We start from the raw sequence: 25,810 nt of genomic DNA, 5'->3' as shown, positions 1-25,810 counted from the left end.
AGGTTGCTTTTGAGGGGTTATAACATTACCTCTTGCTTTGACATATTTTCAAATGCAATATGTGAGTATGAATATTTTAGGGCCCCGTTACAAAAAGATGATTAAAAAAAAGATTATTCTGCGATGAGGTGGCGACTTGTCCAGGGTGTACCCCACCCAAATGCAGCTGGGATGGGCTCCAGCCACCCCCGTGCGCCCGAGAGGGACAAGCGGTAGAAAATGGATGCATAGATGGAGTTCAGGTTTGAGGCTAAATTTATGAGAGGAAACATGAAGGTTCTGATAGTTGAGAGCAGGCCGGGTTGCTTTTCAGGGGTTAGAGCGCCACCTCTTGCTTTGACATACACTATATTGCCAAAAGTATTTGGTCACCCATTCAAATGATCAGAATCAGGTGTCCTAATCACTGGTGTATAAAATCAAGCACTAAGGCATGGAGACTGTTTCTACAAACATTTGTGAAAGAATGGGCCGCTCTCAGGAGTTCAGTGATTTCCAGCATGGAACCGTCATAGGATGCCACCTGTGCAACAAATCCAATCGTGAAATTTCCTCGCTCCTAAATATTCCAAAGTCAACTTTGTAAGAAAATGGAAGAGTTTGGGAACAACAGCAACTCAACTACGAAGTAGTAGGCCACTGTGACAGTTCCTTTCCCGTGGGTCCCCTGACACCGACAGACTCGCACTGGAGGACAGGTAGTCTTGGTTTTAACAATCTTTAATACGCTCACACACGCCGCGGCAGCACTCAGCTTCCCGACTTTTCAGTCTCTGCTTCCTGCTGTCCGTCTGTCTTCGTTTAACAATCTTTAATATTCTCACACACGCCGCGGCAGAACTCAGCTTCTCGACTTTTCAGTCTCTGCTTCCTGCTGTCCGTCTGTCTTGCTGCTCCGACTCCAGCGTGTGTCCCAGCAGGTGTTCCATGGCCCCGACCGCTACTGATAAGAATGACAGGTGATTAGATGATCAGCCTTCGAAGCTCGAAGATCGAAAAATCTGCGCCCCCGGCCTGTGGATCACTCTGAAGTTGAAGGGTTGTAGAGCTAGATACCAACGGGTGATCCGTGCGTTGGCATCCTTCGTACGGTGGAGCCACTGGAGGGGTTTGTGGTCCAAGCAGAGGATGAATGAGCGCCCCAGCAGGTAATACCGGAGGGCACCGACCGCCCACCGGATGCCGAGGCACTCCCTCTCCACCGTGCTGTACCTCCCCTCCCGGTCCGAGAGCTTCCGGCTGATGTATAACACAGGGCGGTCAACGCCCCCCACCTGCTGGGACAAAACAGCCCCGAGTCCTCTGCCCGACGCGTCAGCCTGCAAACAGAACGGGACAGAAAAATCAGGCATGTGTAGGATGGGCTCCCCGCAGAGGGCCTTTTCAACCCTCTCAAACGCCTGCTGGCACTGCTCCGTCCACTGGACCGGATCTGAAGCACCCTTTCGGGTGAGGTCAGTTAGTGGACTGGTCAGGTACGCAAACTGGGGAATGAACCTCCGGTAGTAACCTGCCAGCCCTAAAAACTGTCTCACCTCTTTTTTTGTCTTGGGAGTCGGACAGGCCACAATTGCTGCCGTCTTGTCTACTTGCGGACGCACCTGCCCTCCTCCCAAGTGGTACCGCAGATACTGTACCTCCCTCCGGCCAACCGCGCACTTTGTCGGGTTGGCGGTTAGCCCTGCCTGCCTCAGGGACTCGAGCACCACCCCCACCCTCTGCACATGCTCCGCCCAGCTGCCCCTCTGGATGATGACATCATCCAGGTAGGCGGCATCATATGCAGCGTGGGGACGCAGCACCCGGTCCATGAGGCGCTGGAACGTGGCGGGTGCACCGAACAAGTCGAAAGGATGTGTCACAAATTGGTACAAACCTTCCAGAATGGAGAATGCCGTTTTTTCCTTGGACTCTGGAGACAAGGGAATCTGCCAGTAGCCCTTAGTTAAATCCAGTGTTGTGAAAAAATGAGCAGTGCCCAGCCGATCCAGGAGCTCGTCGACCCGGGGCATTGGGTAGGCATCAAACCATGACACATCATTTACCTTTTGGTAATCCACACAGAACCGTACAGACCCATCTTTCTTACCTACCACAACTATGGGGCTGCACCAAGCACTATGTGATTCTTCTATTACCCCCAACTCCAGCATAGATTTCAATTCCTCCCGAACCACTTTGCGTTTGTGTTCGGGTAGCCGTTAAGGCCGGAATCGCACCGCCACGCCCGGGCTGGTCTCTATGTGATGCTGAAGGAGGTTTGTGCGGCCTGGCAGGGGGGAGAACACATCAGCAAAACGCCGCTGTAACGTGGCAACATCTGCTCTCTGAGACGGTGTGAGCTAGTCATCACAGAGGAAAGGAGAGGGCTGGGTGGAATAGGGAACCTCCGGACCCAGCTCCTCGCTCTCCTCTATCGGCGTCACCAGAGAAACAGGCTCCGCCTCCCTCCATAATTTAAGGAGGTTGAGGTGGTAGATTTGTGTCGCTTCGCCCCGGTCAGAACGCACCACCTCATAATCAACATCCCCCATTCGTTGCGTGACCACGAAGGGCCCTTGCCACTTGGCAAGTAATTTGGAGCTGGAAGTTGGAAGCAACACAAGCACTTTATCTCCCGGAGAAAATTTTCTCAGTTGCGTTCCTCTGTTGTACAGGCGCTGCTGACGTTCCTGGTCCTGGAGCAGATTCTCACGTGATAAGTGACCCAGTGTGTTGAGTTTTGCTCTCAGGTCCAGGACGTATTGAATTTCCTTTTTACTGGGGCTCGGACCTTCCTCCCAGCTTTCCTTAACTAGGTCCAGAATCCCGCACGGCTTCCTGCCGAACAATAACTCCAAGGGGGAAAACCCTGTGGAGGCCTGGGGAACCTCCCGCACTGCAAACAATAGAGGATCTAACCATTTATCCCAATTAGGCTTATCTTCGTGCACGAATTTACAAATCATGGATTTCAGAGTCTTATTCAGCCGCTGCACCAGCCCGTCGGTCTGCGGGTGGTAAACACTGGTCCGAATAGACTTGATACCCAATAATCCGTACAGCTTTTTCACCGTACCTGACATAAATGAAGTGCCCTGGTCAGTCAGAATCTCTTTCGGGATTCCGACTCGGGAGATGACCTGAAACAGCGCCTGCACCACACTCTTTGCAGAGATGGACCGCAGCGGCACTGCTTCGGGATATCGAGTTGCGTAATCCACCAAAACTAACGCAAAACGATATCCCCGGGTACTCGGGTGAAATGGTCCGACGAGGTCCATGCCAATTCGTTCAAACGGGACCTCTATGAGTAGTAATGGGCGCAAAGGCGCTCTGGGGGTGGCCGCTGGATTGACTAGCTGGCAGGCCGGGCAGGCCGCACACCAGTGGCGCACGTCTGCCAATAGAATCGGACCATTACCCGGTTTAGTGTTTTATCGTACCCCATATGTCCGGCCATGGGGTTATAATGAGCCGCCTGGAAAGTCATTTCCCGACGGCTTTTTGGCACCAACAACTGGGTGATTTCCTCTCCTGTCTGAGCGTCACAACTCACTCTGATCTGTCCCTGATCAATGCCAGTGGGTTGAGCGCCGTCATCCTCTGTGTCAGGGAAGTTGGGCGCCAAATGTGACAGTTCCTTTCCCGTGGGTTCCCCTGACACCGACAGACTCGCACTGGAGGACAGGTAGTCTTGGTTTTAACAATTTTTTATATTCTCACACACGCCGCGGCAACACTCAGCTTCCCGACTTTTCAGTCTCTGCTTCCTGCTGTCCGTCTGTCTTGCCGCTCCGCTCTCCAGCGTGTGTCCCAGCTGGTGTTCCATGGCCCCGACCGCTACTGATAAGAATGACAGGTGATTAGATGATCAGCCACATCTGGGGCAATCCAATCACCTGCCAGCAGTGCTTCGAAGCCGATCCCCCCACACAACCCACTCCGCAGCAACTGACAGAGAGGGGTCAACGGATGCTGAAATGCATAGTGCAAAGAGGTCGCCGACTTTCTGCAGAGTCAGTTTCTACAGAGCTCCACACTTCATGTTACCTTCCAATTAGCCCACGTAGAGTACGCAGAGAGCTTCATGGAATGGGTCTCCATGGACGAGCAGCTGCACCAGTGCACAATGCAAGGTCCATAAAGACATGGATGACAAGAGACTGGTGTGGATGAACTTGACTGGCCTGCACAGAGTCCTGACCTGAACCCGATAGAACAACATTGGGATGAATTTGAACGGAGACTGAGAGCCAGGCCTTCGCGACCCACATCAGTGTGTGACCTCACCAATGCGCTTTTGGAAAAATGGTCGAAAATCCCTACAAACACACTCCGCAACCTTGTGGACAGCCTTTCCAGAAGTGTTGAAGCTGTAATTGCTGCAAAAGGTGGACCGACATCATATTGAACCTTATGGGTTAGGAATGGGGTGGCACTTCAAGTTCATATGTGAGTAAGGCAGGTTAGTTTATTTTCAAATGCAATATGTGAGTGTGAATATTTTGGGGCCGCGTAAAAAAAAAAAGATGATTAAAAAAAGGTGTTCTGGAATGAGTTCAGGTTTGAGGCTAAATTTATGAGAGGAAACTTGAAGGCTCTGATGGTTGAATGCAGGCGGGGTTGCTTTTGTAATCTTCTTGGCTGCTTGGCTTCTTGTGTAAACTTGTTGTGAGGAAATGTTTACCAGCGTCGCTGTCACACTGGAGGTCCCACACCCTCTCCCAAGGGAACAGGTAGACCCCCACCTCCACCTCCTGCCCCTCCCAGAGTGAGAGGACCCTTCCAGTCTCCGCTTTGGTTTCCTCTTCATCCTCTGAAAGCCATTCAAGTCTCCTCTGAGGTGCCCTGTGCGGCCCTCTTACCTAACCCAGCCTGCCAAGATGGAGGAGGAGGAGGAGCTGAGGCGCTTGAGGAGGACGCCAGGATGTGTAGGACGTGTCTCCAGTCCATCTCCTTGCATCCTGTTACTACAGGAAGAAGGCATTTTTAGGTCCTCTTGGTCACTTTCACAGCCTGTGCCAGGCGGCACGGCCTCGTGGGCGTTGTTGTCCGAGTATTCTGAAGTCTTCCAGGAAAAAAACACTCCACAGAACGGCCAGTGGACTGAATGGATGAAGGAAGGATGAGGGCTATTTTTAGAGACGTTCCCTTTGTGGTTGAAAGCTGTTTCAGAGGAGGACAAATAATGTACTGCTAAAACACTATTAGATGTCTTCAAATGTCATATTGCCCGCACTTAGCAAGTACTCTGCATTTTCCGGAAGTGCTCTGCTGTTTTTAGGCATCAACTACAAAAAGGCTAGTCAAAGATCATCTATGTGAAAAGAATGCTCCGCTGTCCTGGGATTCTGCTGCGAATGTGTTATTTGCTGTCCTTAAGAAAATTGTGAAAAAATGTGTCAAAGATTGTTTCTATGACAATAGTGTTTTGATGTTTTCAAAATACACTAAGTAATCAAAGATGTTTTCAACAAACTACTGCAAAAACATTAGTTCAAGATCATCTAAATGACAGAAGAGCTCTGCTGTTTTTAGAGAATTGGTGAAAAAAATGTTTGTCAAAGATTGTCTATATGACAAGAATGTTTGCTGTTTTTAAGAACCTACTGCAAATACAGTAGTCAAAGATCCTCTACATGACAAGACAGTGTTGCTAATTATGGGAATTGGCTGCAAGAATGCTGGTCAAAGATCCTCTATATCAATAAAAGTTTATTTATATAGCCCTTAATCACAAGTGTCTCAAAGGGCTGCACAAGCCAGATCCCACAAGAGTGCTTTGCTGTTTTTAGGGATCTTTCGCAAAAATTCTAGTCAAATATAATATATACAACAAGCACAGTGCTGTTTTTAGGAATCTGGTCAAAGATCCTCTATATTAAAAAAAAAATGGTATTGCGGTTTTACAGCAAAAATGCTAGACAAAGATCATGTAGATAACAAGACTGCTCTGCTCCTTTTAGGGATTCGCCGCAACCAAAGATCATTTATACAACGCGCGCAATGCTGTTTTTAGGAATCTAAAACGCTGGTCAAAGATCCTCTACAGTGTATGAAAAGGATGCTTTGCGGTTTTCAGGGATATACAGCAAAAATGCTAGTCAAATATCCTCTATATGAAACTTATGCGCTGCTGTTTTAGGGATCAACTACAAAAATGTTAGTCAAAGATCATCTATATGACAGAATTGCTATGCTGTTTTTAAGAAAATGTGAAAACATGTAAGCCAAAGATTGTCTACATGACAAGAGTGTTTTGCTAATATTAGGAACCTACTGCAAATACAGTACTTATTATTTCCTCAAATTGTTTTTCATCCTTCCTGGATTAAAAACTATTACAAAAAAAAAATCATATTTACTTTATCACAAAAATAAAAGTTCCAATAACATCACTCATCAGTCCAAAAGCCTTTTTCGGAAGCAAATTTATTCCATCATCTGATTGGTTGAAATGGCTTAAAAGTTAGGGGTTGTGGGGATTTTTTTAATACCACATATTTATTAAAAATGGTAGAAAACAAATGTATTCCCAAGATTACGTAACAATAAAAGTATCAAAATAAAATAGCATATAGAGTTGCCCCTTTCCCGCACTTTGCCATACTGTGCCTTTTCCGGAAGTGACTTTTTTCTGACCTGTGATTGTTTTGAACCTGTATTGGATTCAAAACTAATATTAAAAAAAGGAAATACAAGTACTTTTAAAAAAAAGCTCCAGTGATGTCACTAACAGTCTACAACAGGGGTCGCCAAACATTTTACTCCAAGTGCCAAAGTGAAAATGTGCCAATGGTCCGGGGGCCAAATAACGCTTTTTACCATGCAACAGCACCACAAGTGAGGAATTCAGCTTCATACTGTCCATATATAAATATAAGGTAGTAGAGATTGTCACACAGACTGTGTGCCTAATTCAGTTTACATGCAACTCTGCAACTAATATGGACATTTTTAACCTCAAAACATTCAAAAAGGTAATTTCCAGGTCATTACCAGCTCCTCCTAGAAATTTCATCTGATGACTTTCAAACTTTACACGGACAGATTAGACATATGGATGATGCTACATTTCGAAGCGTTAGGTTTTCATAATAAGATGTGGACTGAGCATGGCGACCAAGATGATCCTTTTCCATAGAGCGTCAAGAAGTCCCAACTTTTCCGTAGAGTAAAAGTTCCTAAATTCAAACTACCGTATTTTTTAGACTATAAGGCGCATTTAAAATCCTTAAATTTTCTCAAAAATCCACAGTGTGCCTTATAACGCGTCTAATGTACGGAATTATTTTGGTTGTGCTTACCAACCTCGAAGCTATTTTATTTGGTGCATGGTGTTATGATAAGTGTAGATGGCAGTCACACATAAGAAATACGTGTAGACTGCAATATGATGCCAGAGAACACCACCAAAACTTTAAATGTTCCATTTAAAATATAGAACATTTCACACGGCGCTCAAAAAGCTATGAAGCCACACCGCTTGATGGATTGTCGGTGCGTTACGGCTACAGTAGTCAGAAATACTCTTCAACATACCAGTATTATTATGGTGTGTGTAAGGACAGCAAAATGGCAGACATTTCATCGGGCGCTTTGTTTCGCAATATTATGAAAAACCAACTTTTCTTACCTTCTGGTACCTGCTGATGTGTATTTGGGATCTGCATAAGTCCGGAAAATTTGCGCGCGTCCGCCTTTGTAGTCCGTGGCGATACCGTAGTCGATAAGCTTCTTCTTATTCACTATCTTCTTGTTATGGGACATTCATCATCCGCTGTTGCCATTTCTAATATAAAGTAGTGTAAAGTTCTTACTTATATCTGTCAGTAAACTCCCCATGAAAGCACTAAAACATACCGGTGTAGTGAGTTTACATTATTCACCCAAGGAACTTTAGTTATTATAGCGTTCCGGTCGAACGTTTTTTCACGGGACACCACGGATGAGGAGATGCTGCTCCATTATTGATTGAAGTAAAGTCTGAATGTCATTAAAACAGTTAGCTCCATCTTTTGACACTTCTTCCACTCCCGTCCTTGCACGCTACACCGCTACAACAAAGATGACGGGGAGAAGACGCTGCCGAAAATGAGCCATGTAAATAAGACCGCCCACAAAACGGCACATCCTGACGTGACGGTCAGAAAGCGACTTAAAGATGGTCTGTAAAACATCATATATGCAACATTTTGACCAAAGAACCACCATTACATGTTATGTACACCACAACGAAGTGCTTTACATTTTAATAAAATCATAATATGACCCCTTTAATGCGCTTTATAATTCGGTGCGCCTTTTGTATGAAAATAGACCTGAATAGACCCGCTCATTGGCAGTGCGCCTTATAATCCGTTTGCACAGTACCTGTGTTTTTAAAAGGTGTAAATCTTTATTGTTTTACAGTTCTCTTTTATGTATTTTAAAATGTACACTACCGTTCAAATGTTTGGGGTCACCCAAACAATTTTGTGGAATAGCCTTCATTTCTAAGAACAAGAATAGACTGTCGAGTTTCAGATGAAAGTTCTCTTTTTCTGGCCATTTTGAGCGTTTAATTGACCCCACAAATGTGATGCTCCAGAAACTCAATCTGCTCAAAGGAAGGTCAGTTTTGTAGCTTCTGTAACGAGCTAAACTGTTTTCAGATGTGTGAACATGATTGCACAAGGGTTTTCTAATCATCAATTAGCCTTCTGAGCCAATGAGCAAACACATTGTACCATTAGAACACTGGAGAGATAGTTGCTGGAAATGGGCCTCTATACACCTATGTAGATATTGCACCAAAAACCAGACATTTGCAGCTAGAATAGTCATTTACCACATTAGCAATGTATAGAGTGTATTTCTTTAAAGTTAAGACTAGTTTAAAGTTATCTTCATTGAAAAGTACAGTGCTTTTCCTTCAAAAATAAGGACATTTCAATGTGACCCCAAACTTTTGAACGGTAGTGTATGTCTTAACGTATTACTTTTTTGAAACTGCTCTGTGACTTGTGCTGTTGACCTCTTGGCCAGGTCACCCTTGTGAAAGAGATCTTGATCTCAATGGGTTTCTTATCTGGTTAAATAAAGGTTCTACCCTATGGTCCGGAAAATACGGAAGTCAGCCTGTAAAAAAAAAAGCTATAGGTTTTACGATTTAAAAAAAGTGGCAGCTCAGTCACCACAATTTTACCATAAAATGTACAGTGTTTCTTATATCAAATGACTGCAAATTGAAAAACTGCACCGCTGGTGTTTTTACGTCAAAATTCTGGTGACTGAGCAATTTTTTTTTACAGTGCACTGCTATAAACCTTTTTGCCGTAAAATCTACGTTTCCTGTTTTTACAGTGCATTACTGTGATTGGAAAAATGGTACCACTGATGATTTTCCGGTACATTTCTGATGACTGAGTAAAATCTACAGACTCTTTTACAGTGCAGCCTTGTGGACATGCCATCAATGAGGTCAGTATGAATATCTATCACATTTGCTAGCCATCCTTTGAAAATAATTAGGGTTGCAAAATGATTAATTTTTTAATCAGATTAATTACATTTTGGAGTTTGGATTAATCATGATTATTCACATGTGATTACTCACTTGCATAATTAAACATTTGCTTTATAAAAGACCCTATTATTTGTACACAAATGCTATTTTATACTCAGAAAGTCATCGAGGGAAGTTTTTAACCGTTTTACATGAATGCATGTCATTTTTATTAGTTTTATCTAAAGTTCTTTCAGACTGTATTTTGAATATAATATTTAGTTTTATCTAAAGTTCTTTCAGGATGTGTTTTGGAGTAAAACCTGCCAGAGAGCACACAAGTCAGAGTCTCTCCACTCATGTTTATACTGACGTATGCATTGATCTGATCACTGACCGTACAGCGGTTAAGGCAATATAGTTTGTACGCTCCAAAAAATTGCATCATTAATCTAAGAGTGTACATGATTAATGCAATATTTTTTGTGAACAATCACATGAGTTAACTTGTTAATTTTGATAGCCCTAAAAATAATATAATACAATATTATTCTGTGTGTTTCCTTTCTTCATTCTTCTGTTGTAGTAGTGTAGGGATTCCAGCATGAGTCAACAATTCCATGCATTTTTAATGCTATTATTGATGTTGATGGAAATTATTATTGCGTGAATGCCATAAGATTGCTAACGTGAGAATGCTAACATTTGTAGCTCTTTGCAACCGTTTACCCCAAAATCGATTAATTTGGTATGTGACACTTGCTAACTATTTTAGCTCATTTGGCAACCGTTTACCCCAGAGTCGGATAACTTGGTGTGTGACACATGCTAACTGTTAGCATGCTAGCATGTTTACATTAGCATGCAAACTTTTTAGCTCATTTTGCAACCATTTATCCCAGAGTCAGATAACTTGGTGTGTGACACATGCTAACTGTTAGCATGCTAGCATGTTTACATTAGCATGCAAACTTTTTAGCTCATTTTGCAACCATTTATCCCAGAGTCATATAATTTGGTATGTGAAACATGCTAAGTTTGATAGCATGCGAACATTCTGCTGATGTTAGCATTTCAGTTTGACTCGAGTGTGTCGGCGGCTTGTCAGCGGTGGCATTCACATGCAATTCCGGTACAGATTCTATTTATTATTAAAGATTACATTAAATTAAAAAAAATATTGAAGTAAAAAAACTAAACATAATATACATGTGTACAGACACTTTAACTTAAGAACAATAAATAAATACAAAATAATTTTAAAAACAATTAAAGACTAGAAATTGCCACATATTTTTGGGCATCGTTTAAATAAAACTCCCAGGCTTTAAAAAATTGTCTAAAATCTTTTGGCTTGAAGGAAGTGTTGCGTTTGAGTTTATTTCGAAGAAGTGTTCCTTCTTCTTAGAATGAGCGTTTACAAGTACAGTAGTAGTTTTAGCAGCATAATAACATTTTAAATGTCCTTCTTGAAGCTAAATTGGCAAATGTGATGTGCTACTATTGAAAATTAGACTAAATAAGCAAAATGGAACACATCCTTTATTATCCTATTCGATGTCTGTTTTTGTCAAAATTAAGGTCGCTTTATCTCAAATACACACAAACACACATTTCTTGTTACATAATATACAGTATATATTTATTCAAACTTAAAAAAGACTGTAATGTCTATTTTAAGAGTGTCTCGATTTGATATTGATATCAGCAAAATGGGATGATATCAGCTCGCATGTCAAATGTCCTATATTAGCAGTCCTGTAGCGTGTTTACTTGTGCGAAGTTAATATCTAAATGTCCTCCGATAAGAACACAATTTATTTTTATTTTAGTCAAGTCATTTACAAAAAGTGCTAGGTTATAGGCTACTAGGAGCTAGCAACTACACAACAGCTAAGAACACAGTAGCACACAAGCTAGACATAGGTAATAATTATTGAACAATAACACAGCACATTTTTCAATACAAACAAGAATCAAATAATTACAGTTGCATATTACTTACACACACAAAGTCAGCAAGGCAGTATTAGAAAGTATCCAGTAACAAACGTGTCTGCATCATTCAACTTACTACATCATTAATTTAACTTCTCAGTGGCTTAGTGGTTAGAGTGTCCGCCCTGAGATCGGTAGGTTATGAGTTCAAACCCGGCCGAGTCATACCAAAGACTATAAAAATGGGAGCCATTACCTCCCTGCTTGGCACTCAGCATCAAGGGTTGGAATTGGGGGTTAAATCACCAAAAATGATTCCCGGGCGCAGCCACCGCTGCTGCCCACTGCTCCCCTCACCTCCCAGGGGGTGAACAAGGGGATGGGTCAAATGCAGAAGACAGATTTCACCACACCTAGTGTGTGTGTGACAATCATTGGTACTTTAACTTCATGAATTATTGTGACCACTAGGTGTCGCCAAAACCCCCCCCAAAAAACACCCCACTTGAACTTAAAAACTGTTAATAATAAAAAGGTTAGTGTTTTTTTTAACTACCATATTTTTCAGACTATAAGTCACAGTTTTTTTCATAGTTTGGCCGGGGGTGTGACTTATACTCAGGAGCGACTTATGTGTGAAATTATTAACACATTACCATAAAATATCAAATAATATTATTTAGCTCATTCACGTAAGAGACTAGACGTATAAGATTTCATGGGATTTAGCGATTAAGAGTGACAGATTGTTTGGTAAACTTATAGCATGTTCTATATGTTATAGTTATTTGAATGACTCTTACCATAATATGTTACGTTAACATACCAGGCACCTTCTCAGTTGGTTATTTATGCCTCATATAACGTACACTTATTCAGCCTGTTGTTCACTATTCTTTATTTATTTTAAATTGCCTTTCAAATGTCTATTCTTGGTGTTGGGTTTTATCAAATACATTTCCCCCAAAAATGCGACTTATACTCCAGTGCGACTTATATATGTTTTTTTCCTTCTTTATTATGCATTTTCGGCCGGTGAGACTTATACTCCGGAGCGACTTACACTCCGGAAAATAGGGTAATCGTTCTCTCTTTGACTCATTTCAGTTGATCAAACCTTTTCTAACATTTCACACAACTAAATATTAAAAGTATGTACGTTTCCTGCTGATATCGTATCGGATAAAAAATACTGGTATCGGCCAATACTCAGGGCTCCAACATCAGTATTGTATCAAATATGAAAAAGTTGTAGCGGGACTACTTCTTTTTTAAAAACTAATCCTGGTAAGCAAACCACAGCAGGCACTAGACATTGATATAACGTTGATTATACGTACAAGGTAGCAAAATAGTCGTATTTATAAATTGAGACAACGTTGATGTCCAACATTGGATCCACGTTGTTGGTTGGGAAAAGACCACATTTCAACGGTCAAATCAACGTCACAACCTTGACGTTGAATAAACGTCGTCAAAAAGCATGTTGTTTCAACGTTATGTTTGAGTTGCTCAACGTCAGGACCTAATTCATCAAGTTCTCAACGTTGTTTTAATCTCTTGTGCGTGCTGGGTAGTTGCATTCAAAATGAAGCAACATATTTTGAAGCCTGATATCTGACTAATCTTGCAAAAGCCAAGCCAAACATAGCAATGACAATACAAGTTTGGGTTTTCCTGCTTATTGCACAGCTTGTCACACACACACACACACACACACACACACACACACACACACACACACACACACACACTGGTTATCATTTGGAATGGGGACCAAGTTTTTGATCATCACTTGTGAGAACCACCCTTTCTACAGGTTGTGGAGGCATAAATTTTTTTTGGTAAAATGCAAACTTGCCAACGCCCCCGATTTTCCCGGGAGACTCCCGAATTTCAATGCCCCTCCCGAAAATCTCCAGGACAACCATTCTCCCAAATTTCTCCCGATTTTCACCCGGACAACAATATTGGGGGCGTGCCTTAAAGACACTGCCTTTAACGTCCTCTCTCACCTGAAACCTTCACCCCTTAACAACCGCATGCTGTCCAGGCGTCCGCTTTTCCTTCATATAAACAGCGTGCCGGCCCAGTCACATAATAATGTAGCGTTGGAGCGGTTTAACAATGATCTTTACTCGGAGATGTCAAGAAATGCTGACACATTGTATTATCTATTAACTGGTTTAATGATAACGCAAGGCATACTTGGTCAACAGCCATACAGGTCACACTGAGGGTGTCGTATAAACAACTTTAACACTGTTACAAATATGCGCCACACTGTGAACCCACACCAAACAAGAATGACTAAACACATTTCAGGAGAACATCCGCACTGTAACACAACATAAACACAACAGAACAAATACCCAGAATCCCCTGCAGCACTAACTCTTCCGGGACGCTACAATAACATCTACGGCTTTTGGAGCTCAGTGCACAACTGCACACAAAACAAGAAGGAGACGAAGCAGAAGAACGAAGAAGAGGCATGGCGACGACGAGTAAGAAGAAGAAATACGCTTGCAAGTTCCAAAATGTTTGGAAAAAAAAAAGTCATTTCCTCCAGAAAAGCTCGAAGGGGAAGGGGTATGCTGCCTGCAACCCCCCCCCCCCCCCCCCCTCCCCCTCCAAGTATGAAAATGGCCACTGCACAGTTAGCTCATACACGTCTTTAAATCTTTGGATTGATGAAGTAATGTGCTGATCATTCTTACTGGGGACCCTGGGGAAAAAGAGTTAATATGGTTCAGGGGGACCAAATTTAAATAATTTTGCATAATTCACACAAATTTGTACGAGACTACTGAGGACCATGTTAAAAAAAAAAAAAGTTCAAATTAAATATGACATGATCCTCAGAATGCAGCACTACAGCTGTCCTCTTATAGGAAGTTTCACCACTTATTGTTAAAGCAAATCATGCATCTTCTGTGACATTACTGGAAACTGCTATTTAGCAGTAATGAAGTTGTCTGCAACTCCAACTACTATATAGAAGGACGGAAAATTCTGAATGTGAATCATAGCAGCGAGTGCAGTACCAGCTACAGCCCGATGAGGGGGCTGCTGTGCAAATGTCTCACACTCAAAAAAACATGTTTTATTTGCCAAAGCTTAAAAATCACTTAGGCATCTTCAGAATGGATCTGAGTATCATTTAAAAAGGTTTCCCTTTAGGGCAGTGGTCCCCAACCACCGGGCCGTGGATCGATTGGTACCGGGCCGCACAAGAAATTTAAAAAAAATATATAATAATAATAATTATTATTATTTTTATTAAATAAACATAAAAAACACAAGATACACTTACAATTAGTGCACCAACCCAAAAAACCTCCCTCCCCCATTTACACTCATTCACACAAAAGGGTTGTTTCTTTATGTTATTAATATTTCTGGTTCCTACATTATATATCAATATAGATCAATACACTCTGCAAGGGATACAGTCCGTAAGCACACATGATTGTATTTTTTTATGACAAAAAAATAAAATAAAATAAAAAATAAAAAAAACATACACCCCCCCGGTCCGTGGGACAAATTTTCAAGCGTTGACCGGTCCGCAGTTACAAAAAGGTTGGGGACCGCTGCTTTAGGAGACCTGTTTTTTTATCCCCATACCGTCAGAGGTCCCCTAAAGGTGACTGTGTAAACACAGCGAAGTCCCCATTAAGTAAGCATTGCCAGAACACACACACACAGACACACACACACACACACACACACACACACACACACACACACACACACACACACACACACACACACACACACACACGCACACGCACACACACACGCCAGCAGTAGCGAGGAGCTAATGGCCGCCGTGAGACAATGGCGTGCACTTTGGGGCCAACAGCGGCTACTTGGGCTTCCTCCCTGCACAGCAGCCAGCTGTTTAAAGCATCAGAGGGAGGAGGGGGAAGTTGGCAGCCGGGGGCCAGCACACTACGAGGCTGTGAGGGAAGTCATGATGGCTGGGCGCCAACGGGGCGCTACACCGACCCGAGGTGGTGTATGCCGCGAAAGAAAGAAAGCGACTAGTGGATGGGAAAAGGCTCGTTAGTAAAATCTGTCCATGTCATTTTTCAACCTTTTCTCTGCTGCTGACACGTTGAAGTGCAAAGTGGCACAAGTGTGAGTAGCAGGTGTGCCAAGTAGGGTTGGCCGTATCAATCTAAGTATCAATTAAGTATCTTTTCTGTCAGTGCAAACATCTCTCTCGCTCCATTGCTCACTCAGGCACACTTAGCTCCGCCCCCTCTCTTAGGGCACTTTATTGTTCACACATACACTATCTTGCCTACAGGGATGGGTAACAATCACATTTGAACCGATACGCAGTGTGCTGAAAATTACTTTTAGAAAATAATTGATTATAGTTACCGTATTTTTCGGACTATAAGTCACAGTTTTTTTCATAGTTTGGCCGGGGGTGCGACTTATACTCAGGAGCGACTTATGTGTGAAATTATTAACACATTACCATAAAATATCAAATAATATTATTTATCCCATTCACGTAAGAGACTAGACGTATAAGATTTCATGGGATTTAGCGATTAGGAGTGACAGATTGTTTGGTAAACGTATAGCATGTTCTATATGTTATAGTTATTTGAATGACTCTTACCATAATATGTTACGTTAACATACCAGGCACGTTCTCAGTTGGTTATTTATGCGTCAACATAACGTACACTTATTCAGCCTGTTGTTCACTATTCTTTATTTATTTTAAATTGCCTTTCAAATGTCTATTCTTGGTGTTGGCTTTTATCAAATAAATTTCCCCAAAAAATGCGACTTATACTCCAGTGTGACTTATATGTTTTTTTTCTTCTTTATTATGCATTTTCGGCAGGTGCGACTTATACTCCGGTGCGACTTATACTCCGAAAAATACGGTACTCTACCAAAAAAGTAATTGAATTACTAACGGAATTACTCTTAAATAAATGTAATTAATTACTAGGGAAAGTAATTAATACGTTACTTAAAAAAACTTCAAATATCTGGCACTTGCAGTTGATAAACGTTTCATATAGAGCCCACTAAAGGCGGGGCCCGTTCTGACGTCATTGAGGGTTTCAACGGAGTTGTGTTTGCTTAAGCCGCTAGCAGCGTGTCAGCTCTGACTCCAGCTCTTTCGAATCTTTTCAACGGATCGTGTCACCTCTGCTTAATAAATAGATTGACTGTGCTTTTATGGCTGGAATATCTTCTTGTCAACAAACGGTGTATTGTTTGGATGGCAAGTTTGTCACTTCATTCATTGTTCATAAATCCGATTGTGTACGTGTGCATATGTTGTTGTCTGTTGTGTCACAGTGTGATGGTGCCTCTTCCTATTTGATATCAAGTTCATTTAAGTGCGGTGCTGCTTGTGGATTTCACCAGTAAAGAGATATTTCCTACATTGAACTTGCTGCGCTTATGATGCTGTCTTGTTGTTGACATAAAACTGGGGCTGGGCGATATATCGATATATCGCGGGTTTGTCTCTGTGCGATATAGAAAATGACTATATCGTGATATTCGAGTATAGTATACTACAGGCTCTTCTCACTCTTTGTTGTCTCTCCTTCTCACAGTGAGATAAAACAAGCGCACCTTATTACATACGTCGCATACGTATACGCCCTCGCGGAGCAGAGAGGTAGCGGCATGGGTAACGTTAGCTGTGGTGCGAGTGGTAATACGAGAGAAAGAAGGTGCGAATCTGGTAACAAATGAAGGAAGGATTAATTCCCAAGAAAGACAGTAGGGGGTCCATCGTCTGCCGGTGGTTTGGCTTCAAGCGGGAATATGTCGATCAGACAACCGTAATTTGTCAAGTGTGGGGCAAAAGCGTGCGGCGAAAAGTAGCATTACTGCTAATATGTAGCATCATTTGAAAAGTCACCTGCTAGAGAATGAAGAGTGCTTGAAACTCCGCATGTCAACATCTCCGGCCGGTGCCACACCCACAAAATGCCGAGGCAACCATTTCCAGATAAACACCGTTTGAAAACATTTGTCAACAACAGAAGGAGATAACATCCGCAGAAACCTACCACATAGCGAAGGACATACACTATTTGATTTACTATTATGCAGCTCATTTTTATTTGACAGTTATTTAAATATCTTGTGTAACATCATGCACAAAAGTGCACTAATAGCTTGTTTTAAAATGTCTCTGACAATCTTGCACTTTCTGTTTTGAAATGACATGAATGTTTGTGCCACTGCTTAATAACTGTTTAATAAATACAGTTTTGTTGAATAGACTTAGTTGTGATTTCCCTCTCTGCATGAAAGTTTAAAATGAGCATATATTAATGCAGTATGAACAAGAATGTTTTAATGTAGACACATAGAATAATCATACTGCTGTGATTATATGCATCAAGTGTTAATTCAAGGCTAAGGCAAAATATCGAGATATATATCGTGTATCGTGACATGGCCTAAAAATATCGAGATATTTAAAAAAGGCCATATCGCCCAGCCCTACATAAAACCACATCAAAAGTAGCGTGCCACGTTACATCAAGATAGCGCTAACAGTGTTGGGACGGACCTAAAAGTAATTAATCAGATTACGCATTATTAGTTAAAATAACGCCGTTATTACGAACACTGCCGATACGGTACCTACGAATTAAAGGCACTAATTTTCGGTACTTTTGTGTCTGTTAATAAATGTAAATTGTTTGATGATCAAATATTACGGGCAGCACGGTGGAAATGGGGTTAGTGCATGTGCCTCACAATACGAAGGTCCTGAGTTCAATCCTGGGATCTTTCTGTGTGGAGTTTGCATGTTCTCCCCGTGACTGCGTGGGTTCCCTCCGGGTACTCCGGCTTCCTCCCACCTCCAAAGACATGCACCTGGGGATAGGTTGATTGGCAACACTAAATTGGCCCTAGTGTGTGAATGTGAGTGTGAATGTTGTCTGTCTATCTGTGTTGGCACTGCGATGACGTGGCGACTTGTCCAGGGTGTACCCCGCCTGCCGCCCAAATGCAGCTGCGATAGGCTCCAGCACCCCCCGTAACCCAGAAAGGGACAAGCGGTAGAAAATGGATGGATGGACAAAATGTTACTTTTAATGTAACATGAGCTGATAATGATAACCGTGCGGTCCAGTTGTTATGCAGTCAAACCTGTGTTAGCGGCCACCTCGCCACAAAAATTCCCCCCGCAGAAAAAAGTAGTGTCATATACCGTGTCTATAGCGGCCACCTGTTTAACGCGGCCAGGGGCCACTCGTTTTACATCCCAAAACATTTTTTTTAACTCCGTATAGCGGCCACCGATATCAAAATTTGGCGTATCACGGTCCGTAACATTGGTGATATGAAAAAAATAAGAACATTTGTCAGCAATTCATGTTTGTGCTTTTTGTGCTGTAATTAATGTGTGTCATCATGAATTAGGGGATGTGGCCAAGGACAGATAGTAAGTTTCTTTTTTGTGTGTGATGTAGGGTAGTACGGTGGACCGGTACTAATAAAGTACCGCGGTACTAATGAATTCAAAACAGTACTATACTGCCTTTGAAAAACACTGGTACCGTTTTTCATCCGCATGCTGCCATGCGGCGATGGCGTAAGACGGAGGAGCATGTTTAGTGTGTCGGCGCACACACACTCACAGAGCACACAAGCAGAAACAGAGAGTAGAGGAAAAATGGCAAAAAAAGACAATTCTACTGATTAATAAAGAAGGTGCGTGAAGTGCAATATGAAGGTATTTGGGCTTCAAAACTATCGATCAAGGCGACGCTATAAACGCTGCTTTAAAACATGCCTCGTCAAATGTGGCACGATTAAAGTATTACCACCCTTGCTCCAAACTTGGCTGAACAATTAAATAACAAGCAGTCAGATCGAGAGGTAATAAAGTTAACCAGCTCCCCTGCTATGCACATATAGATATGTAGACACGCACACAGCTGGTTGGCTTGATGCCAGTTATTAGCGCAGTCTAAACCGTCCACGTAACGTAAACTAATGCAAATAAATGACTGAATTTCATAACCATTTGCTACAATTTGTGCTTTATCTTTAACAATGTGTGTTTTACCTGTGTGCAGTACTTTTAGCTATAGTATAGTTTTTACTATTAACTAAGGCTGCAACTAACGATTATTTTGATAATCGATTAATCTGTCGATTATTACTTCGATTAATCGATTAATAATCGGATAAAGGAGACAAACTACATTTCTATCCTTTCCAGTATTTTATTGAAAACAAAACAGCATACTGGCACCATACTTATTTTGATTAGTGTTTCTCAGCTGTTTGTAAATGTTGCAGTTTATAAATAATGGTTATATTAAAAAATATTTAAAAAAAATAAATATATATTAAAAAAAACCTCTGCGCAAGCGCATAGCATAGATCCAACAAATCGATGACTAAATTAATCGCCAACTATTTTTATAATCGACTTTAATCGATTAGTTGTTGCAGCCCTACTATTTACTAATGATTTTATTTGTCTTAAAGCAAATGCATAGCATAGTGGCAACCATAAATCCTAAAGCATAATGTCAATAAATTATATTCTAACTTAATCCTAGATTATGGCAGGCAATATGTCACATGTAAAATTGTTCTTTGAGTGCAATAAGAACCATATGTTTAACATAACATATTTTTTGTTAAAATGAAGCCAAAAAATATATTTTGGGGGGTTCACCTTTATTTTGAAAAATATCGGAAAGTATCCAAATCCGGTACCAGTACCAAAATATTGAGCACTGTTCTGTTGTTGTTTTTGTTGCTACATTGCTGTTTTTTCATGGCCGGGAATGTTAATGTATTCGTTTATTTTTGGCGTAATTAATGTTAGAATAGTGCGTGGTGTATGTAGTGTCACATACAATTGTTGTTTGTGATTTTATTGCTGATGTTCAAATTTAACATACACACGTACATGTGTACATAATTGTTTAAAGGTCAACATGTACACAAATTCAGAATGGCCGCCAACCTGCGTATAGCGGTCATTTTATTTCCCTTTAGTGGTCACTATAGACAGCTTTAACTGTATCTTGTGCAATGCATTTGATGGCAGTACTATGGTATGTTGTCTAACTTTTTCCATTAAACTGAATGTGTTATGTTGCGCCCTACAAAGTGTTTGTACTGTAAGTATTGTGCTTATTACACATCAGCTGTTTGATTGTAACATGCATCTTAGTTGTAGCTTTGATAACAAAATTTGGAGGTGTTGAACTCGCCATTTAAAAAAATCGCAAAAAGTAGCCTGTCTATGGCAAATCCAATGTAAATTATCATCGAGCTAGCGCATTTTGGAAGAGTTGGAGCCTTACTTAGCGTTTGAGTGTTTTCTACCAAGCGTACTTGATTTGCCAGTGTGAAAACTGCAACATTACTTCCAAGGGAGTTTGGCTGAGTGCTGCTTGTGAGATTGATTACGTGAGCAGGTGTTTATTTAGTCTGCAACCGGACATGACGTCGCGTGCAACAAAAGTATCGAAAAATGGCACCATTTGATTTACCTGGTAGTACCGACAGAATTCGGTCGTGCCTATAATAGTACCGAAATCAGTTGTATCTGCCTGCAATGGAGGTGATTTATGTTGTTCTGTTGACAGTTTTGTAATCATGTTACATTTTTGTTATTTAGCATTAGTGACTTTTTTCTTAAGTAATTGTGTGTAATCATGTTACGGGAGTTATTATTATCATTATTACTTTATAGTAATACATTGTTTTGCATAGTTGCATTTAATCACATTTTATTTGAATATAATCTTTGTACTGTATTATCATAATAAACTAACTCAAAGGTAATTCCCTAAAAGCTTCAATAATTATGACATTTCAAGTCAGAATATCGGCGATACTAGCCCTGTATTCACTTGGTATCAGATCGGTACCAATTTCTCAGTATCGCCCAGCTCTAGTGCCAAAGAAAAAGTGTCATTGGACAGCAGGCTTTAGCAAAATTCACAAAAGAAAGGAGAATTTAAATTAAATTCTAAGAATTCGAATTACGCTTGCAAACAGGAAGTATAACTATATTTCAAAATATATGGAAGTAGAATTGCAGAATCATGCTTTGTAGTATATTCCGACCATGAGAGTTTTACATAGTAGAGATATTATTACCCACGTACACATATCATTTTACGTTTCTTACAGTCAGACAAGATGTTGTACCTCATGTACACATTACATTTTAAATGCAGTAAATGTTTTTCATTGCTATTTCAGAATTAAAGCATCTTCTATAAAACATAATTTAATGTATTGTAACTTTGCAAATGAAGGAACAAGGTGGAAAAATGTGTACATTTGGAGGAAATTTGAGTTTACTTTTAGAGTTTTGAGTATTTCTCAAAACCTTTGTTGAAAGGGACGTTATTTCTCTAAATTGCAATGACTGGAATTCCACTTCCTGCAATTCTGATTCAACATCCTGCGGGTTGGGGAATTGAAACCAAAAATGGGAATTTTGCACCAGCCTGCTGGACACACAAACTTTATGTAGATTTGTGCAACTACCAGAAACCAGGATGCAGTAATTTAGACAGTATGTGGTATCCATGCAAGTATATATGGATTATTGTAATTACGTGCATGTTTCCAAGCAGTTGTTCAGCTTCGCCTCACCTTGATCAGGCTGCTGGTGATGTTGGGGTGGGTGACCCTGCAGGGGACCACCAGCGGCTGCTTCTCCTTCATGTACAACACGTAAGGACTCATCTCCGGATGCTCCACAAATGGCTGCCGGCTGTCTGAAACCCAAACACCGGCGCTCAGGGACCAATCATGTACAACCAATCACAATTAGTAATTATGGTGATTAGGAATGCTTGTTGGCCCGAGAAATTTGTCTAATATACGTTCACTGATGGCTAACGTTAGTAGCTAAAATGAGCTAAATCGCTATCATTTGTGTGTGTGTTATGTACAGCAAGACTTACTTTTTTTTAAAATAATTAAATATTATAAACAAAACAAACACTATATTTCAATAATTAACACAAAACAGAATAAATATAGTTTTATAGATTTAAAAACATATAATTATTATATAATAAAAGTGAGCAGAAACAATTTTGTGACAATAATTACAGTAAATGACAAAAAACGACAAAGACTCTAAATTAATATACACTTATAAAAATATTCCAAATGTGTGGATTAACTTTTTTTGTAATTAAATTTGACAATAAATAAAGACTATATTTGTATGACTAACACTAAAACTGACACAAAAAAATGTGTTTATTGGGACAAAATATTTTTTTAAAACAATATTATACGACTGGAAACATTTAGTTTTAATAATGATAGTAAATATGAGAAAAAATAAGCCCTTTATCAAAAATAATAATCAATGTTGTAATTGTATGTTGTTTTTTTTAATAATTAAATGCAACAAAAAATAAAAAAAACATTTAAATCTTAAGGCATTCAATCGATCGCAACTAGACTGTTTGGTTCGTCTTGGAAGACGTTTTGCCTCTCTCTCATTTAAAAAACAAACTTAGGGTCAGCTTTGTGGTATAAGTCAGTGGTCCCCAACCACCGGGCCGCGGCCAATTGGTACCTTGGCACAAGAAATTAAAAAAAATATAGTGTTGCTGGTTACTGGGGTTCAATCCCCACCTTCTACCTTCCTAGTCACGTCCGTTGTGTCCTTGGGCAAGACACTTCACCCTTTGCCTCTGATGGCTGCTGGTTAGCGCCTTGCATGGCAGCTCCCGCCATCAGTGTGTGAATGTGTGTGTGAATGGGTAAATGTGGAAATACTGTCAAAGCGCTTTGAGTACCTTGAAGGTAGAAAAGCGCTATACAAGTATAACCCATTTATCATTTATTTATTTATATATTTTTATTTTTTTATTTTTTTTATTAAATCAACATAAAAAACACAATATATACATTATATATCAATATAGATCAATACAGTCTGCAAGGATACAGTCCGTAAGCACACATGATTGTATTTCTTTATGAAAAAAATAAAAAATTAAAAAATTAAAAATACTTATCAACCGATACCGATATATACAGTCATGGAATTAACACATTATTGTGTGTGTGTGACAATCATTGGTACTTTAACTTTAACTTTATGCCTAATTTGGACAACCAGATATGGTAAAGATAAGGTCCTTTTTTTTTAAATTAATAAAATAAAATAAGATAAATAAATTAAAAACATTTTCTTGAATAAAAAAGGAAGTCAAACAATATAAAAACAGTTACATAGAAACTAGTAATGAATGAAAATGAGTAAAATTAACTGTTAAAGGTTAGTACTATTAGTGGACCAGCAGCACGCACAATCATGTGTGCTTACGGACTGTATCCCTTGCAGACTGTATTGATATATATTGATATAATGTAGGAACCAGAATATTAATAACAGAAAGAAACAACCCTTTTGTGTGAATGAGTGTAAATGGGGGAGGGAGGTTTTTTGGGTTGGTGCACTAATTGTAAGTGTATCTTGTGTTTTTTTATGTGGATTTAATAAAAAAACAAAAACAAAAACAAAAAAACGATACTGATCATAAAAAAAACGATACTGATAATTTCCGATATCACATTTTTAAAGCATTAATTGAAATGTCATGTCAAGTTCTATAACATGCATGCAAAAGAATGTTTCCCATTTGGCAACTCTATCCTGTAGCCACGCCCCCTCGGGTAATATACTTCCTGTGTTGTGACCTCTGTTTACGTCAAAAGTATACCTTCTCACTGGCTACTAATTAATACTCTACAACTGGTTCGGAGCTAAGAGTGTTTGAATTGTACTAATCTAAATTATTAGCAGCAAAGTACAAAGCCGTCAACGCAGGTGACAACAAGTAAGCTCGCTAGATGACGCCAACTATGCTAACTAGAGAGTTTGTTTTGGCACCACTGATGGTCTCCCCGTCCTTTTAGGCAAGAGGAACAGCGAGTACCTGAGTCTAAGGCGAGCGATCAACTAATTTAGTTTAGATCCTATTTTTTATATTTAATTAAAAACCGTCATGTGTTGACGCGAAAAAGAATGTTTAAAAACGTAGATTTCCCCGTTTTCGCGGACATTTGACATGCCAGAATGATTAATAATAGTACACTTTGTCACCTATAACATAAAACTGACACTAAGTTGTGTCTTTAAATGTATGTAATGTCTGTTTTTCGCAAAAACATATCAAATCGGACCCGCATACTTTGACTTTTTAGTGTGTGGCCCCTGAAAATTTGTGTACATATATTCCAAACATTCTTTGTTCAAATAAAATGCTTGTGCCCGTGACTTATGATTTGAAAAGCAAGTACAATGGAATAATCAAATCCATAGGGAACTGTGTAATAAGGCGATTATAATTCATACAGGCTCTCGATGAAAACGAGTTTGACACCTGAAGGGGTTCCACAGAGATCCATCCATGGCCCCCTGTCTGTTGGACAGTCATAAAGCTGTTTTATGTCTTCGCTCGCATTAAAGGGGAACTGCACTTTTTTGGGAATTTTGACTATCGTTCACAATCATTAAGAAAGACATGACGACAGATGTTTTTTCTGCATTCTAAATATTAAATAAATGCGATCAAAAGTCTGCTTACAATGAAGCCTATAAGAGTCGCTTTATTCTGCCTATGAAGCCCTTAAAAAACAACCAAACACCACCATTAAGGTTTTATATACATGAAGTAAGTATATATGTAATGTAGTAATGAGCAAATTCATAATAACATTTAAGCATTTTCATAATTTTAAGCATACGCGGTGCATTAATTTTAAAAAAAGCATCACATATTTGCTTTTTCCCCCCTAATAACATCACTGATTATTTACGAGAGACAACAAACATGATAAAAAATCATTTACTGTACAATGTCTGCTGTCATTAGGATGCAGACTGCTAGGACGTTCATATATTCCCATTTAGATGAAGAATGACTCATAATTCTCGCGAAGAAAGACGGGGTGAAACCAAACGTCTTTTCGTGTCGTTCTCGGCTAAATTGGTTGTCAAAGTGTACCAACTTGTCGGAATACGTCCTCTGCCTTTTTCTATCCAGGTGAGAGGCATGATTTATGATCTGCAATAAACTTCCAGGGAGCACCTCACCAGTTGATCATGTCGAAATTGTACACAAGCTTGTGATCACGACGCTGCTATAGTTTGTTAGACTTATCGGGTCATACCAAAGACTATAAAAATGAGAGCCATTACCTCCCTGCTTGGCACTCAGCATCAAGGGTTGGAATTGGGGGTTAAATCACCAAAAAATTATTCCCGGGCGCGGCACCGCTGCTGCCCACTGCTCCCCTCACCTCCCAGGGGGTGAACAAGGGCGATGGGTCAAATGCAGAGGACAAATTTCACCACACCTAGTGTGTGTGACAATCATT

At 40.4% G+C, this 25,810-nt stretch overlaps 1 protein-coding gene across 9 annotated transcripts in view; it reads right to left on the bottom strand.

Annotated features, from left to right (window-relative positions):
- The window catches only part of flt1 (fms related receptor tyrosine kinase 1), a 100,503-nt gene that overhangs the window by 62,307 nt on the left and 12,386 nt on the right, over positions 1–25,810 (bottom strand). For all 9 annotated transcript variants that reach the window (XR_009821126.1, XM_062020875.1, XM_062020874.1 and 6 more), the window contains one exon: positions 22,055–22,179. Coding sequence is in view for 8 of the 9 variants with exons in the window: in XM_062020875.1 (XP_061876859.1) it covers positions 22,055–22,179 (125 nt within the window). In the remaining variant the exon portion in view is untranslated. The remainder of the gene's footprint in view (positions 1–22,054; positions 22,180–25,810) is intronic.

The sequence above is a fragment of the Entelurus aequoreus genome, linkage group LG15, assembly GCF_033978785.1.
Source record: "Entelurus aequoreus isolate RoL-2023_Sb linkage group LG15, RoL_Eaeq_v1.1, whole genome shotgun sequence".
NCBI lineage: Eukaryota > Metazoa > Chordata > Actinopteri > Syngnathiformes > Syngnathidae > Entelurus > Entelurus aequoreus.
The sequence above is the reverse complement of the archived record's forward strand: the minus strand, read 5'-3'. Positions and strand labels throughout refer to the sequence as shown.